The following is a 16,794-nucleotide window of genomic DNA, read 5'->3' as shown; positions in this document are numbered from 1 at the left end:
AGATTATTAAAACACCTTCCAAAGTGCAGCATAGCTTGTCCTTGTAGAAAAATCAAGTTTCTTGTACAATCCATGATCCAGCAGAATCAGCTGGGGCCTTCTTCTACCCATATGCAGGCAATCACGGGAGACAAACAATCACCTAGCCTTCAACCAAAAAACAACTCTATCAATTTAAAGTTAAACCATGGTAGCGGTATATTAAGACTTTGATGAGGGTTAATAATGAAATGGAACTTCTCTCTTCAACATTTAATAGATTTATGCATAAGGCATAAAACAATTGATAACTATTTTAAGTTTGCATCTATTGTTAACTTTTAGGGCTGAGGATGTAAACGCTTAAAGAGCTCCTTTTCCTCTGTGTATGTAATATGAAAGTTTGAACACAGCACTAAAGCCATATGAGAAGGATAAGAAAAAAGATTTGGCAAATATAAGCTGATGCAAATGAACAGTTCATTCTGTTCGTGTGTCTCTTTCTCTGGACACTCATGGATATCATCTTGAACTAGAATTTGCTGTGCACCATCTTTAGTTTAATAAGAAACAAAGTTTTATGAAGATTCGATTAAATTTGTGCCTTTCCTCATTTTTCTCCTTGTTTTTGGATACTCACCCCTTTTCTCAGAAAATTGAGCGACTTGGTTATCTTAAATCTGTTGAATTGTTTTGAGGTCTCAAATTTCTGTTGTTTGGAGTAGTGGTTGAATGCTGAACGAGCTGAAATCACTTTGGGTGCAGAATATGAGCTGCTGGTGAAGCTCATTTATACTTTCATGTCCTTAAGGGACATATTCTGAGCTCAGTAATCTTGCTATTCATGACATACTTGAAGAAAGGAAACACTAGCTGTTGTTTATGTATCAGCTAAAAAGCCACCATCTACCGATTGCTTCCTGCAGCTGTCAAAGTCATTTTTTCTTTTTCCAAATTTACTGTTGGATAGCAGCAGATATAAGCTCCAAGCTAAATCAACTTTAAACTGCTTATTGGATGAATTATATATTTCAGCAAGCAACAATTATAGGATCGGATCACAGGTGCTTCTTTCAGTTCATTCCCTTGACCTAACACACCTGCAAGACTGGCCGACAGCTCTACTACTACAGATAAGGGTACATGTACAGTTAAAACTATGATCTTCTATTAGTGTGTACAGTAGGAACTTAGTCTAAGAATCAACAGCCTTTATATCATTCAGATAAACCACACTATGATTCGACCACATAAATTTTCAATGCAGGCCATATTAAAAGGAGAAACCAAAGAACCGTCCAAAGGAGGTTAACATTCACCCACTTTGCAATCATCCTCACTCTTATCTGCTTAAATGGTAATTTACACTAATTGGTGAATTATAGAGTAAAGACTGTGATACCATACATTCCATATGCTTTTATTTTCTTGTAAGTCAGAATGCTACAGAGTAGTTCTAAATGGAATAATGTTGAACTAAATGAGTTGTCGTTTATCGCAAAGCTCAAGCATGGTAAAACTGCATTCCCTCATGGTGAGTCGAGAAGTTCATTCTTCCAAATTTTGCATTTTGATGTATGTGGGCCACCCATAAATGTGGTTGTCAGTGGTCATTGCTATCCTGTCTTGTACATGGATGACTATTAGAATGAGGATCATTTATTTAATGAAAGTGAAAGATGAAAATTACTTGAGAAACAATTATATTTTTCCCAAAATATAATGACAAAAAATTAGGGCTCAGCAAGTCTTACAGCAACCGAGACACTGCTTCTTGAAGTATAGATCCAACTGAAGAGTTAACTCTGGAACCCTTCAATAGGATACAGTTGTTCAGAGAAAAAAAAAAAATTGGCATCTTTCAGATGTTGTAAAAAATCTTGATGTTCATTTAGTAGATGTGATGAGACATCGTAAATGGAAAGATGCTATCTGATAAATAAATAAATAAGTAGACATATGATGTTCTTAGTAAAGATCCAAAGATTGCTAAAAAATCATGAAACAACATGCTTGGGGTTCAGCAGAGCAAGAAAAACGCCTTACCCAGAAAACTTCTTCCAGATGGACACACCATCATGTTAGCAGCATGTGGATCACAATGGACAAACCCATGCTTAAAAATCACTTCTGCAAAGACTTGGCTTACCTGTAAAACTTTAGATATAAACCTCAGGCAACCAGGAAAATAACTAAGAATGCAATTATCATACTGGCTAGTTTAGGAACATCATTTGGATCAATGCCAAGTCGTCGAATAGCAGAGACATCAGTCACTTCTGCGGCATCCATAAATTCCATTGTCAGCATCCTACTGGTACTCAAATTCCAGTACACCTTTGGAGCATATATGTAGTTTACAAGATGAAGAGAGAGCTTCTTAAAGTTTTCCAAGCACTTCTCACTGTTCTTGGCCTCATATAAGAAGTCCAACTCCTGATTTGGAAAAAGTGTAGCCTTATCGAATTAGAAAAACAATCAACTGTCAAACATGCTTGAATATGTAACTGGACATATAATTTCACAAAAACCAAAGAAGAAAGGAAAAAAAGCAAAGCACTAGTGATTTAGAAAATCTAGCTAGATGACCCACATGTAACTCTTAATTCAATAGCACCAATAAAAAGTACAAAGGTATGTACGTCCCATGATAAAGCAGGATACATATGATTTTGGCAGCTCTGTTTTGTGACCTGATTCTTTGAAATTTTATGCAACAGTTTGATCCGAGTGGGGGTGGACCTTTCTCCGAAATTTTTATCCTTTCAAACTCACATCTTGTTTCTATCCTTTCTCCCCCTGTCATCCCAATTATTAAGAACTAAGATTTCATATCCATTGGCATGTCCTTTTTTTGTCTCTACAAGATGAACATAGAATCTTCCTCCAACAAGCAACACTGCTTCACTCAAAGGCTGGAAATGGGTGGTCGGCTTTTTAAATATTGTTTTTTCATGCATTTTTTAAGTTCGCTGTATTATACCTGAGAAAAACCTCGCCGTTTAAAACTCCGAGACGTTATTTGTGACTATCTTGGATGCAAGAGAAAGGAAAAAGAGGTGGAGAGAAAAAAAGTGAAAGAATAATGTAAATTCAATCCCGCCGACGTTATTTGTGATTATCTTGGATGCAAAAGAAAGGAAAAAGAGGGAGAGAGAAAAGAAGTGAAAGAACAATGTAAATTCAGTCCCACTAAAATTGGAGAGATTGGAATCGAAATGAAAGACGTATGACATCCTTTCCTCTCATTTCCCTCCCCATTCTCTTTTCTTTCTGTTTCTTTCTTTCCTTTCCATCCAAACAAGACATTAGGCTTTCTGATTGAGAAAAGATTTTGATTTGATTTGATTCTATTAATTCTCTGAATTCTTTCAAAGAAAGATTTGATTCAAAATATTATGGAAACAGTAGCTACAACACTACCAATCTGGAATCAGATCATATGAATCTAGGACAGAAATCAAAATTTTTACCCTCAGATTGAGAAAAGACTTGAATTTGATGTGATTGGTTGTTTCGCTGAATTATTTCAATGAATAATTCGATTCAAGAAACTGATTCTGGAAAACGACTCCACCAATTTGGTAGAATAAGATGATAAGAATCTAAAGATAAATTAGAACTTTTGACTTTTCAATTTGATGTGATTGGGTTGATTCTCTTAATTCTTTCAAAGAAAGATTCAATTCAAGAATGGATTCTGAAAACAGTTGTTTCAACGCCATCTATTTGGAATCGGTTGATAAGAATCCACAAAGAAATTCGAACTTCTAGTTTCCCAGTCTGAGACAAGATTTCAATTCGATGTGATTCAGTTGATTATTGGAATTCTTTTGAAGACTCCACTCGAAAACTGAAATCAGTTGCTACAGCGGAATCAGATGATGGGAAAATTGATGGAGGCTCTTATGGGAGGAGGCGATTGTCACAGGCATGATTTCTGCTAGCCATTGCTGAGATGGCACCACCACCTAAATTGGTTGATATGTCAACTCTACCTTGGATCAATTATTTTCATTTTCCCCCCATGACGCTGTGTGTGTGTGTCTTATATATATATATATATATAGAGAGAGAGAGAGAGAGAAGTAATACCAAACTACTTAAGTAAGGAACAAAAACCAAACCTCTTAAATTTATCTTAAAAAAGGTTTTAAATAAAATGTGAACCTCCTGATGTGTTTATAAATAATAATTTAATATAAATCATGTTTTAGTTTCAAATTATTTTTGTAAAACAATTGATCTTCCTACAATCAACATTTCAAAATTCTGATGTTATACTAGACATCATTTTTTTATTATTAAAAAAATATTATTAAAATAAAAATGACCAACTTAATATATGTTTCTCCTAAATCAATTTTAAGATCATATTTATAAGATTAGATTGTAAAAAAAATACTTCAATAAATTATTTGAACCTGGTTTTTTTCTTACCCAAGTGGTCTGGCATTTTCTATCATTTGGATGGTTTACTGATGTAGAAACACGAGCACAGAGAAAAAGAATACGAGGAACACGATGTAACGTGGAAAAACTCTCAACAAAAGGAAAAAAACCACGGATGAGGAGGAGCTGGTTGCCCACTAGCCGCCAGACTCTCTCTCTCTTAAGATTTCATTAACCATAAAGATTAGGGTTACACGACTTAAGTAATGCCCAACAAGGGCTACAAGATGGATTGGGTATGAATCCGAACCCAGTCTCGAGACCCGTCTAACATACTTCAACACTCTCCCTCAAGTTGGGCATACATATCAAACATGCCCAACTTGGATACATTTCTCTCGAATGAAGTTGAAAATAGAGCTTTCGTCAGAACATCAGCTGTTTGGTCTTCAGATCTCATGTAAGGAAGTACAAGTTCTTTAGCATCAATTCTCTCTCGAATGAAATGTCGGTCAATCTCAACATGCTTTGTTCTGTCATGAAGCACAGGGTTGTTGGCCAAGTTGATTGCAGACTTGTTATCGCAATACATCTTCATTGGTTCTTCAACCTTTATACCAATATCCGTCAACAATACTTTTAGCCACAAAAGCTCTGAAACTCCCATAGCCACTGCTCTGTATTCTGCTTCAGCACTGGAACGAGAACACACATCTTGCCTTTTACTTCTCCACACTATGAGATTCCCTCCCAAATAGATACAATAGCCAGAGGTGGACCTCCTAGTCTCAATACAGCCTGCCCAGTCTGCATCTGAATAACCTTCAATCCCAAGAGTATCTTGCTTGACATACAAAAGACCTTTGCCAGGATTTCTCTTCAAGTAGCACAAGATCCTGTCAACAGCCTTCAAGTGGGCATCCGTGGAAGCATGCATGAACTGGCTCATCACATTCACAGCAAAGGTAATATCAGGTCTAGTGAGAGTAAGATAAATCAACTTCCCTACAAGACATTGATATCTTCTTTTGGCCTCTTCACAGAGAGGCTCCCCATCTCTAAGACTCTAAGACTTAACTTATGGCCAGCATCTAGAGGAGTAGAAGCTGGTCTACACCCTAATTTCCCGGTCTCCTTTAACAAATCTAGGGTGTACTTCCGTTGATTTAGCACGAGGCTAGTCCCAGACCTAGCAATTTCAATGCCAAGGAAATATTTCAATTTACCAAGGTCCTTGAGATCAAACTCGATCGCCAACAGTTTCTTTAACTTAATTATTTCATCTTCATCATCACCTGTGACAATCATATCATCAACATATACCAACAAAATAGTAACCTTTTGTTCATTTCTCTTCACAAAGAGTGTATGATCTCCATTCCCTTGATGGTATCCACATTGTCTCATGACAAGTCTAAGTCGTTCAAACCATGCTCGAGGAGATTGCTTGAGCTCATATAAAGCTTTCCTTAACTTGCAACATTTTCCAGGTTCCTCATATCCTGGAGGCATACACATATATACTTCCTCTTCAAGGTCTCCATTGAGAAATGCGTTCTTGACATCAAGTTGGTACATCTTCCACTCCTTCATCACAGCTAAGGAGATAACGGTCTTCATCTTCGCAACAGGAGCAAAGGTCTCCAAATAATCAATACCATATTTCTGACTGAACCCCTTGGCCACAAGACGAGCTTTGTATCTTTCAACACTTCCATCTGGTTTGTACTTGATGGTGTAGACCCACTTAGATCCAACCAAGTGAGCCGCCTCACGAATCTTTATAACTTCCCATGTCATGTTTCTTCTCAGGGTTTCCATCTCTTCTTGCATTGCATAAGTCCACTTGGGATCACTTTGAGCCTCAACAACATTCCTGGGAATCATAGCCAATGAAAGAGAAGATACAAAACATTTGTAGTCCTTGCTCAATCTAGAATATGAAACAAAATTACCAATAGGATGTTGAGTACATGACCTGACACCCTTTCGCAGGGCGATGGGAAGCTCTTCACTTGCAATAACAGTCTGAATATCTTCTTCAACAGGTTGTTTCTGAGCACGACTTGGGTCATCCAGGGAAGGACAAACTGGATTGGGAGCAGAATTCTCAGAATAAACTTGCCCAAACAGACGATTGCATTCCTCTCCTGCCCCAGTAGAACACTCTCCATTTTTCTCTTGTTCAAGCACCTCAATAGAAGGACCAATGGATTCACGCCTGTAGTCTAAAAAATTTGTAAACAGAATTTCCTGACTCGAAGAATACTCTTCCTTTGACATAGAATTCTCCCCCTAAAGAGGATTCTCACCAAAATAGGAAGTATGTTCAAGGAAACTGACATCTTTGGTAACATAGGCACGATCAGTGGAAGGGTCCCGACACTTATACCCTTTTTGAGTGGGAGAATAACCTAGAAATACGCCCTTAATAGACCTTGGGTCAAGCTTTTTAATGTGAGGACTATGATAGTGAATAAAGCAAACACAGCCAAAGACTCTTGGTGGAAGAGAGAAAGGTTCACGACTCCCCGGTAACATAGAGTGAGGCGTCTGCCCATTCAACACACGACTAGGCAAACGGTTTATAAAATACGCACTGGTCAACACAGCATCCCCCCAATACCTTTTTGGAACATGACGTTGAAAAAGAAGAGCTCGAGTCATATACGATTCTTTCGTTCAGCAACTCCATTTTGAGGAGGAGTATAACTACAGGAAGTCTCATTAACAATTCCCTTTTTTCGAAAGAAGCTATCAACAGACTGACACATATACTCACGAGCATTGTCAGATCGAAAGGTCTTAACAGACGCTCCATATTGAGTTTCCACATAAGCATATTGAGTTTCCACATAAGCAATGAAAGTCTCCATGGCAGTAGGAACTTCACTACAGTCTTTCAACAAGTAGACAATAGTGTTACGAGAACAATCATCTATAAAGGTGATAAAATACTGAAAACCATGATAAAGAAGAAATCCCTGAAGGCCCCCACACATCAGAATGAATCATGGCAAATACCTCATTAGACCGATGGCTAGACAAAGGATATGAAGCCCTAACATGTTTGGCCAGGTGACAGACATCACAGGACACCATAGTCATATCTAACTTGGAACATAAATCAGGAAACAACTGTCTAAGAATTCCAAAAGACAGGTGTCCAAGGCGCTCATGCCACCGTAGAAGCCATTGAAGGGACTCCTCTCTGTTCTTCGTTGCTAGACTGACTGCCGTCATGAGAGCCTAAGCAGTACGCATAGGTAAGCGATATAGCCCGTCAGAAGTCAGACCAATCCCAATCCTCTTCCCTGTCACCAAGTCCTGCATAACACAGTGATCAGCAGAAAAAATGAGTTCGCAATTCAACTCTTTCGTAATCTTGCTAACCGACAAGAGGTTCAAGGGAAGATGGGGAACATGTCGTGTTCCTCGTATTCTCTTTCTCTGTGCTCGTGTTTCTACATGGTATCAGAGCCCACGAGATTGGGACTTTTTTGGTGATCGTGGAGTTTTCTTCACCCGCCGCCGCTGCTGTCTCCGTAGTCATTTCCGCCGCCGCCGTGTCCGACGCCGTTACCTTTCTGCTGCGTCGTCCGACGACGCTGCTGACACCGCCACCGGCGTCACCGCCCTTGCTGCCGCACCGTCGCCCTTGCTGTCGTGCCGTCGCCCTTGCTGCCGCGCCGCCGTCCTTTGCGCCTTCGGTACCTTACCATGCAACTTCCAAACAGAACTCTGGCACCGTGTCTGTCCGACCAATTCTCTGTGTGCACAATCTTGCTGCGCACACCAAACTCTAACTTCATATTCAGGAAAAGGGGGCAGTTTCATTTTATTCAGTTGCACATAGAACAGGTCTTATTCCTCAAAATGCCACTTTGCCCATTTGTTGGTGGTCACTATTCCATTGTTCTCTTTTACAAAGTAGCAAAGTTTAACTAAGAAAGTAATCAAAAACTGAAGCATACATATGGAAATACTTTAAAAATCATCAGTATAGCACATAGAACCTTTTTCTCATGGATATGAGATATGCAAAGTATAATAGAAGACCTTTATTGCCGAAACTGGAATATCAACAGAACAAACACTTCTTCAGTCTACCACCACGACATAAGTCTATAGACCATGCGGCTTCAAATTTTGCCAAAAACCAACGCAGGTAAAGATAAAAGCCAACCCTTAGAAGAAAACTAATCTGCAATTCTCAGGATATTAACCATTTTCTTCTAAACAAACTTCACGAGAGCTGCAGTCAAGGTCAACTTGGGGTCTTGCACTAAATGCATAGTTACAGCCATTTTAATAAACCAATAAAACATCACAAGGTGACCTTGTCATTCTCACGTGCAGTTTGAAAATGAGCTTCCAAAAAAATACTGAATTGCCTTTTATGGCAGCAGATGCAGCCCAAAAATCACAACATTTAGTTTTAAAGTCACGCAAGACATTTTGAAGTTTGTTATCCATAAGAAAACCAATTTTACATCCAATTTACTATCCCTTGTTGAAACTAGGACATGAACATGAGCAACTATGAACATGAACTAAAACCACCATATCTTTTCAACGGCACTGACCATGGCAACAATGGGGAACAAAAAACAAACAAAAACAAAGCGCCTTTCGGTGAAAGGGTAAAGAAGCCCAGCCATGGAGAAAAAGCGAAAAAAGGATGGCAATAACACAAGCATGCCCAAAAATAGAGCAATTGCATTGATGCATACAGAAAGCTGCAAAATTATCCAAACCGTAGCATTATGCTCACCACCAAAATGAACATGCAACATTCAAGTATAAAGAACATAAAGGCAGAAATAACATGAAAAACATGGTATCAGAGCCACTGCTGCCGTGATCATCTCAGACTGCTGGCGTGATCTTCTCAGGCTGCCACTGGAGTGATCTCCTCAAGCTGCTGATGTGATCTTCACAGGCTGCTGGTGGGATCTTCTCTTGCTGCCGCTGGCGTGATCTCCTCAAGCAGCTGACGTGATCTTCACAGGCTGCTGGCGTGATATTCTCTTGCTGCTGCTGGCGTGATCTTCTCTTGTCTCTCATATTTCTTGCTGCGTGGAGGAGGACCTGATCTCGCCTATGTGGAAGGCGTGGTCAGATCCTCAAGTGAAGTTGATATGCTGTTTGTGGTTGTGGTTTAAGGGATTATAAGAGGTTCTGGTGAAGCAAAATATATGCAGATTTTATCTACACTAGACGTGGACTTGCTGTGTGAGAGTTGAGGCAGAATATATGTGGAACTTATTTATGCAAGATGTGGACTTGCTGTTTGAGAGTTGAGGTTGGGAATAGTAGGAGCAGCGGCAGACTTTGTTTGTAAGGTTGTGCTTTCAGCAGAATAATTTCAGCAAGATTGTTCCCTGTTCTTTCTTGTGTGCTTTCAGCAGAATATTTTCAGCAAGTTTTTTTTTCAGCAAGTTTTTTCCCTGTTTTCTTGCTGTTTGGGGTTGTGGAAGAAGCTTGTGCACGTTTCTTATTTTTTGTTCCTGTCGTCTCGTCTGGGCGAAGTTGCTGCATATATATTTTATCTTGGTATTCTCATTCTTGCTGTGATTTATTATGGCTGAGAACCACAAATCAGAGGGTGGTAACGATCATAAAGAAGTTGGAAATCCCTTCTCCTATGGATCTACGGTTAAATTAGATGGACACAACTATGAACTGTGCTCCAGATCCTTTATGTTGTCAGTCAAAGGACATCGAAAGAGACACATAATTGAAGAGGATGAGCCTATTGACAAGTCAGGGAAGTACATAACCTGGGAAGAGGACGATAGCATGGTTATGTCTTGGATTATGAATAGCGTCCAACCACAAATTGCTTCTTCTATTACTTACTATACTACTGCGAAGGAGATGTGGGAATTCCTTAGACAGACATATTCAGAAGATAAGAATGTGAGTAAAATCCTTCAAGTTGAAGAAGAGTTGCACAACCTCCGACAGGGAAATCAGGATTTATCACAATACTTTGCAACAATTAAAGCTACCTATGAACGTCTGAAATTCTTGCGTCCTCCGTGCAAATCTTGTTGTAAGTCACACTTTGAACCTACTATGGTTGCAAAGTTTCTTGCTGGTCTCTCTGAGTATGTTGCTGCTAAGGATCAGATGCTCACTGGAAGTGAAATTCCTGATCTCTTCGTCTTGCTATTAGCTTGTCTCAACCAGCTGGTGTGACGCCTGCCTCTGCCCTTGCTGTGGGGGGTGGTCGTGGTCATGGCTCCACTATAGTGCCAGAGGAAGAGGTATAGGTCGTGAAACTGGGGGCCGTGGGAGGTTCCAATGCACCTATTGTGGAAAGATTGGACACTTAGAGGATCGGTGTTGGGATAAACATGGTCACCCATCCTCTTTGTTGCAGGGAAGAAATATGGTCACCAAACAGGGCAAAAGCCCTACTCACTCTTCTATGGGCTCTGCACAGACTGCCACTCCTACTATGGAGGATTCTTCATCTAGTATATCACCAGAGACAGTTACAGTTAGCATTGACAGAGTTGAGTATGAGCAATTTTTAGCACACAAAGCCTCACAGGCTTCGGCTTCCACAACATTGACTGATCGAGTCTTCTTAGTGGGTCCTTCCACGTCTGACTCAGGTACTTCGTGGATTATTGATTCAGGAGCATCGAGACATTTCTGCAGTAGACTTGGGTCTTTCACTACTCTGCATAAATTTTCCCAGCCACGTCATGTAAAAATTGCAGATGGTAGACTGTCACCCATATTGGGTTATGGAGATGTGAAACTTTCTCAATCTATGACTATCCTACATGTTTTATATGCTCCTGAATTTCCATCTCATTTACCCTCTGTTAGAAGTTGACTACTGATTTACACTGTCGTATTATTTTTTACCCTGGTTCATGCTCATTTCAGGACTTGCAAACTGGGAAGACGATTGGTGGCGGCTATGAGAAAGGGGGCGTCTACATCCTGTCGGCTCCTATCGGTCTTGCTACTACCTCTTCTACATCAGAGCCTACAGTCTTCCAGTGGCATCTCCGGCTTGGTCACCCTTCAGCACCCAAGCTCTGTTCTCTCCTACCTAATCTTTCAGTTCCAGAGTCTTTTCAGTGTGAGGCTTGTCAACTTGGCAAGCACAGACGTAGTAGTTTTCCTTCGAGTCTTAGTCCTTCAAGTCAAGGGTTATTTGATCTTCTTCATGTTGATGTGTGGGGACCTAGCAGGGTTGCTAGCCGAAATAAGTTTAGGTACTTTCTTGTCATTGTTGATGATTATTCTCGAGTCAGTTGGGTATTCCTTTTGAAGGAAAGATCTGAAGTAATTTGTATTCTCAAAAACTTGATTATTGAAATAAAGACTCAATTTGGTTCTCTGGTTAAGTGTATTCGCACTGATAATGCTCTTGAGTTCAAATCATCTATCTTAATGACCTTTTATGCTGAAAATGGTATCTCTCCACAATTTACATGTCCTCATACCTCACAACAGAATGGAGTTGCCGAACGAAAACATCGACAACTTCTAACTGTTGCTCGTACCCTAATGCTTCATAATCATGTACCTGGGGTGATGCCATACTTATGGCCTGCCAATAGTTTGCCATCATCCTCCATTGACAACAAAGTACCTATTAAACTTGTTTATCCCAATCGAAGCTTATTTTCCATTGCACCAAAAGTTTTTTGTTGTACCTGTTTTGTTCACATTCTTGGGCCTAAACGTGATAAACTTGCTGCTCAAGCCATTAAGTGTGTGTTCATTGGCTATCCTCGAAACCAAAAAGGCTACAAGTGCTTTGATCTGGTAACTCACAAAGAGTATATCAGTGCGGATGTCACTTTTTTCGAGTCTCGGTCTTACTTTAGTCATACTTCTGCATCATCTGAAATGCCTTGTCCTATCCCTTTACCTATTTCTCCTGTCCTGTTGCAATATTTTCCATCTCCTACTCTAACTATGAATAGGTTTCAAGATCTTCCATTGGTCTACACTCAGCGACAGGACCCCTCTCATGGTCGACCATCAGACTCTTCTCAAGATGTGAGCTCCACTGAAGTAAGTATACCTGATGTTGTTCCTTCAGACGACTTGCCTATAGCCCTGCACAAAGGCAAGAGACAGTGTACCATGCATCCTATCTCTCACTTTGTTTCCACTGCCCATCTTGATGATAACCATCTTGATGATGACTTACAACAGTTTCTTAAAGCTATGGCAGTTCATACTATCCCAACTTGTCATCAACAGGCCTTCCTAGATTGTAAATGGCTAACAACTATGCAAGATGAGATGGATGCTCTCGTACAACGTGGTACCTGGGAGTTGGTCGATCCACCTGAAGATTGTGACATTGTTGGCTCCAAATGGGTATTTACAGGCAAATATCATTCAGATGGGTCATTAGAGCGATACAAGGCTCGATTAGTGGCTAAAGGTTACACTCAGACATACGGGGTTGAGTTCTTTGAGACGTTCTCTCCAGTGGCCAGATTGGGCACTATTCGCCTTATTATTTCTGTTGTGGTACACTCTGATTGGCCTATGTATCAGCTTGATGTGAAGAATGCCTTTCTGTATGGTGATCTTGAGGAGACTGTATATATGCAGCAACCTCCAGGGTTCGAGAAACAGGGGGAGTGTAGTAAAGTGTGTCGGTTGAAGAAGACTATCTATGGACTTAAACAAAGTCCCAGAGCATGGTTCCACAAATTATCAGAGGTGGTTTCACAATGTGGATTTGAACGATATCCTTTGGATCATTCTCTATTCATCAAGAAGACCTCCACAGGTATAGTTGTCATGATAGTATATGTTGATGACATTATCTTGACATGTGATTGTGGTCAAGAAATATATGCTACAAAGGCTTTTCTTCAAAAGCATTTTGTCACGAAGGATCTTGGTCACTTGAGATATTTTCTTGGGATTGAAGTTGTGGAGAACAAAGAAGGTGTAGTATTGTCTCAAAGGGAGTATGTCCTTGATCTACTGCAGGACACAAGGATGCTAGGGACCAAGCCGGCTAATCTCTCTATGAATCCATGTATTCATCTTCATGATGATCAATCAAAACTAGTAGATTCCCGATCTTACAAGTCTCTCATTGGAAAACTGCTTTATGTTACTGTAACAAGACCAGACATTAGCTTTGCTGTTGGAAAATTAAGCCAGTTTATGGAAAAGCCTAGAAAAGTCCACTGGGATGCGGCGTTGATGGTGTTGAAATACCTAGAATCATCCCCAGAGAGGCCTCTTCTTCAAGAAAGGTGAATCTCTAAATGTTGCTGCTTACAGTGATGCTGACTATGCAGGGTCTGTTGATGATAGAAGGTCAACAACTGGCTTCTGTGTGTTTGTTGGGGGTAATCTCATATCATGGAGAAGCAAGAAACAAAATGTAGTCTCTAGATCAAGTGCAGAATCTGAATATAGAGCAATGGCTCAAACGGCGACTGAGATGACGTGGGTTAAATCTATGCTAACGAATATGAGTATTCATGTTCCTCTTCCTATAAAAATGTACTGTGATAACAAGGCTGCCACTTATATTGCAAACAATCCAGTATTTCATGAAAGAACTAAGCACATTGAGGTGGGTTGTCATTATATTCAGCATCTTATAAAAGGTGTGGTGTCTACGGTTCATGTAGCTTCTGAAGACCAAGCAGGAAAGCTCTTCCGATTGGTGATTTCTCTAGATGTTGTGACAAGCTGAGCATGGTTGATATCTATGCTCCAGCTTGAGGGGGAGTGTTGAAATTAGAAAGTTTGCTTTAAGTGTGGTAGTCATTTGATTATTTAAAAGTTAGAGTTCTCTTTTGTCTTTTTACTACTTTATTTGTCCTACTTTTGTAACTGCCACAACCGTGCCCTAATCTCTCTTTAAGTAGAGAATAGAGCACGATATGGAATAGAATATATTTTCACCGTGTGTCTCTCTCTCTCTCTCTCTCTCTCTCTCTCTCTCTCTCTCTCTCTCTCTCTCTCTCTCTCCCCTTCTCCATCACTCCCCTTCTCCATCACGCAACAAAAGCAAAACATAAAAATAAAGCATAGTCAATTGAATGCCTACTGTAAAATATGCCACTTGGTGACAAAAACTTGGTGTAACCTTATGGTTAAGGATTTTTAAAATGATATTTTGCAACAAGAGACACAGAAATCTGGCCACCAAAGTTTTCAAAACTGAACTCTCACTAAGGTAAGAATGACATCCAAATGAAACTTACTCTATTTGTGATGTCAGTACTAGAATTTAAACATAAAAGAACAAAAAAAGCCACGGGATTAGAACAAAAAAAGCCACGGGAATAGAAACGAGGGTAATTTCTTCCATTGCTGAATGCAATATCTTCAATGCTCCACAAATGTTAGTCAAAGCTTGAAACCCAAAAGAAAAAAAATCTATAAACTATTCAACAAATTTATATAAAAAAACATGCAAAATGACTCCCTATGATGCGAAAGGGTAAAAAGATGAAAAAAATTACACACAACAGTGACAAAAGAGGATGTCCAAAATCTAATCACTAATAAGACTGTTATGAACCTCGTTGGAGAGATTTCTGTAAAAATAGAGATTAGGAAAGGCAAATGATGTCCAAATTTAACAAAATGTATCTCATTTTGAAGCTAAAGTTTCCATGAAAATAGTCCATTTTATAAATCTCAAACATAACTTTGGGATCAAAAGTTATAGCCATTCATAAACATGGTTCCCCAATTGTCCTGTTTTGTCCCAACAACTGCAACAGTGTTGCAGAAGCGGAGTTTGGAAGAAACTGACTTCGGCCCATTAAATCTACTCCAAAATTCACCAAATTTGATCAAGAGAAAACTGAGTAGAAAAATCTTTCGAATTGATATAGAAATTGCTTCCCAATCTCAGGCCAAAAGAAAGGACAGAGGCAAAGTTCAAACTAGAGATGGTTCACGATGGTAAAGAAACTAACCTTCTATGAAATTTGAAACCAAACCGATCAAAGCACTATTAGACAATTCAACTTGGCAAAGTATAATACTCAGATCAATAAAAAATTTGAACTATCTTAAACCAAAAACCAGACTATCAAAACCAGCAACACCTTAAGAACATAAATACATACATAAGTTCAGTGAACAAGTGATGAAAATAATTATGATGCAGGGAATCTTAACTATCAAACACAAAAAGTGAGAAAACATTTCAAGAATTAATATGATTGCAAAATAATTCAGCTAACTAACTTGGCTCAGGCCTTTTAGAAATACAATCAATAAGCATATGCTCTAACTTCTGACAATCCTAGTGAAAACCAACAAACACATGAAATCAATACCAAGGTTTAACAACTCTAACATTCACAGTTCTTCTGAACCATACCTCGGTATAGCTAGGACATGTACAACTTAGGTACATGGTTTTAAATAGAATCAAATGCTCAATGAAAAGATGACGACAGTTAACAATCAAACAAAAACTACTATAATTAAGATTCTAACAAGCATGGAACCACAACACAACTTTAACCCATGTCCCTACTATGCTAGACTATACACAATAAGTACTCTAGTCAACTTATGCACTACATGAAACTGACTCAAACTAAGCATGGCTATTGTTAGAATATCTTGTAATAGGAAACCGGGTCCGGATATGGACCCGGTCTCATGGGTGCGGAGACCGAGGCTGGCTCGGTACCCTAGGCGGGGCTCTCTACCTCTCTCTCTTATAATCTCCACTTATTGTAAATTGTTGATTAAGGGGAAATAAACTTTCTCTCTCCTAGGGTTGCGGTTTGGCCCCTAGGTTAGAGCTTCTCCGTGGTTTTTCACCTCTTCCTGAGGTTTTCCACGTATATCTTGTGTTTTGTCTTCGTTTTCTTCCTCCATTGCGTGTTTCTACATGGTATCAGAGCCAGCGCGTGTGGGATTTGTTCAGTGATCGTGTGATTCCATCGCTGCTTTGTGCTTTCCCGCCGCCGGTTCTCCTTGAGCCGCCATCGCCGTCGTCTGTTATAGCGCCGCCGCCGTTGTCTGTTCCCTCGCCGTCATCTTCTTAGTGGCGCCGCCGTTGCCTGTTCCATCGCCGTCATCTTCTTAGCACCGCCACCGTTGCCTGTTCCATTGCCATCGTCGTGGTTCTTGGGCCACAACCCTGGTCGTGTTTCCTGGTGCTGTTTTTTGTCTCTCTTTGGTGTTCCTGATGACAGAAGAAATGACTCCCAAGATCGATGTTGCCTTTGACACAAACAACAATACCAAGAGCGAGCACTTGCTGGTTCAAGTCACCTCCATTCGGCTGAATAAAGACAACTATCTCTCTTGGTCTGCTGCACTCGAAATAGGGATAACTAGTCGCGGTCGTCTTTCTTATATCACGGGAGAGAAACCTGCGCCTAGTAAAACAGATCCTCATTGGGCGACTTGGGCATTGGAAGACAGTCAAGT

The 16,794-nt window shown here is 39.9% G+C and overlaps 1 protein-coding gene across 20 annotated transcripts in view; it reads right to left on the bottom strand.

Annotated features, from left to right (window-relative positions):
• LOC116247949 (putative ABC1 protein At2g40090) overlaps positions 1 to 16,794 on the bottom strand; it is a 45,299-nt gene that overhangs the window by 7,253 nt on the left and 21,252 nt on the right. For 16 of the 20 annotated variants that reach the window (XR_007572623.1, XR_007572628.1, XR_007572620.1 and 13 more), the window contains 2 exons: positions 2,026 to 2,415; positions 16 to 147 (listed from right to left, as the gene is read on the bottom strand). Coding sequence is in view for 1 of the 20 variants with exons in the window: in XM_050076316.1 (XP_049932273.1) it covers positions 17 to 103; positions 734 to 752; positions 2,035 to 2,128; positions 2,197 to 2,415 (419 nt within the window). In the remaining 19 variants the exon portion in view is untranslated. Of the gene's footprint in view, positions 1 to 15; positions 148 to 733; positions 753 to 2,025; positions 2,416 to 16,794 lie in introns of all 20 variants that reach the window. The other 4 variants (XM_050076316.1, XR_007572627.1, XR_007572632.1 and 1 more) reach the window with 4 other exon arrangements.

Source organism: Nymphaea colorata, chromosome 2 (genome assembly GCF_008831285.2).
Source record: "Nymphaea colorata isolate Beijing-Zhang1983 chromosome 2, ASM883128v2, whole genome shotgun sequence".
Classification (NCBI taxonomy): domain Eukaryota; kingdom Viridiplantae; phylum Streptophyta; class Magnoliopsida; order Nymphaeales; family Nymphaeaceae; genus Nymphaea; species Nymphaea colorata.
This window is presented reverse-complemented; position numbering and strand designations above follow the sequence as displayed.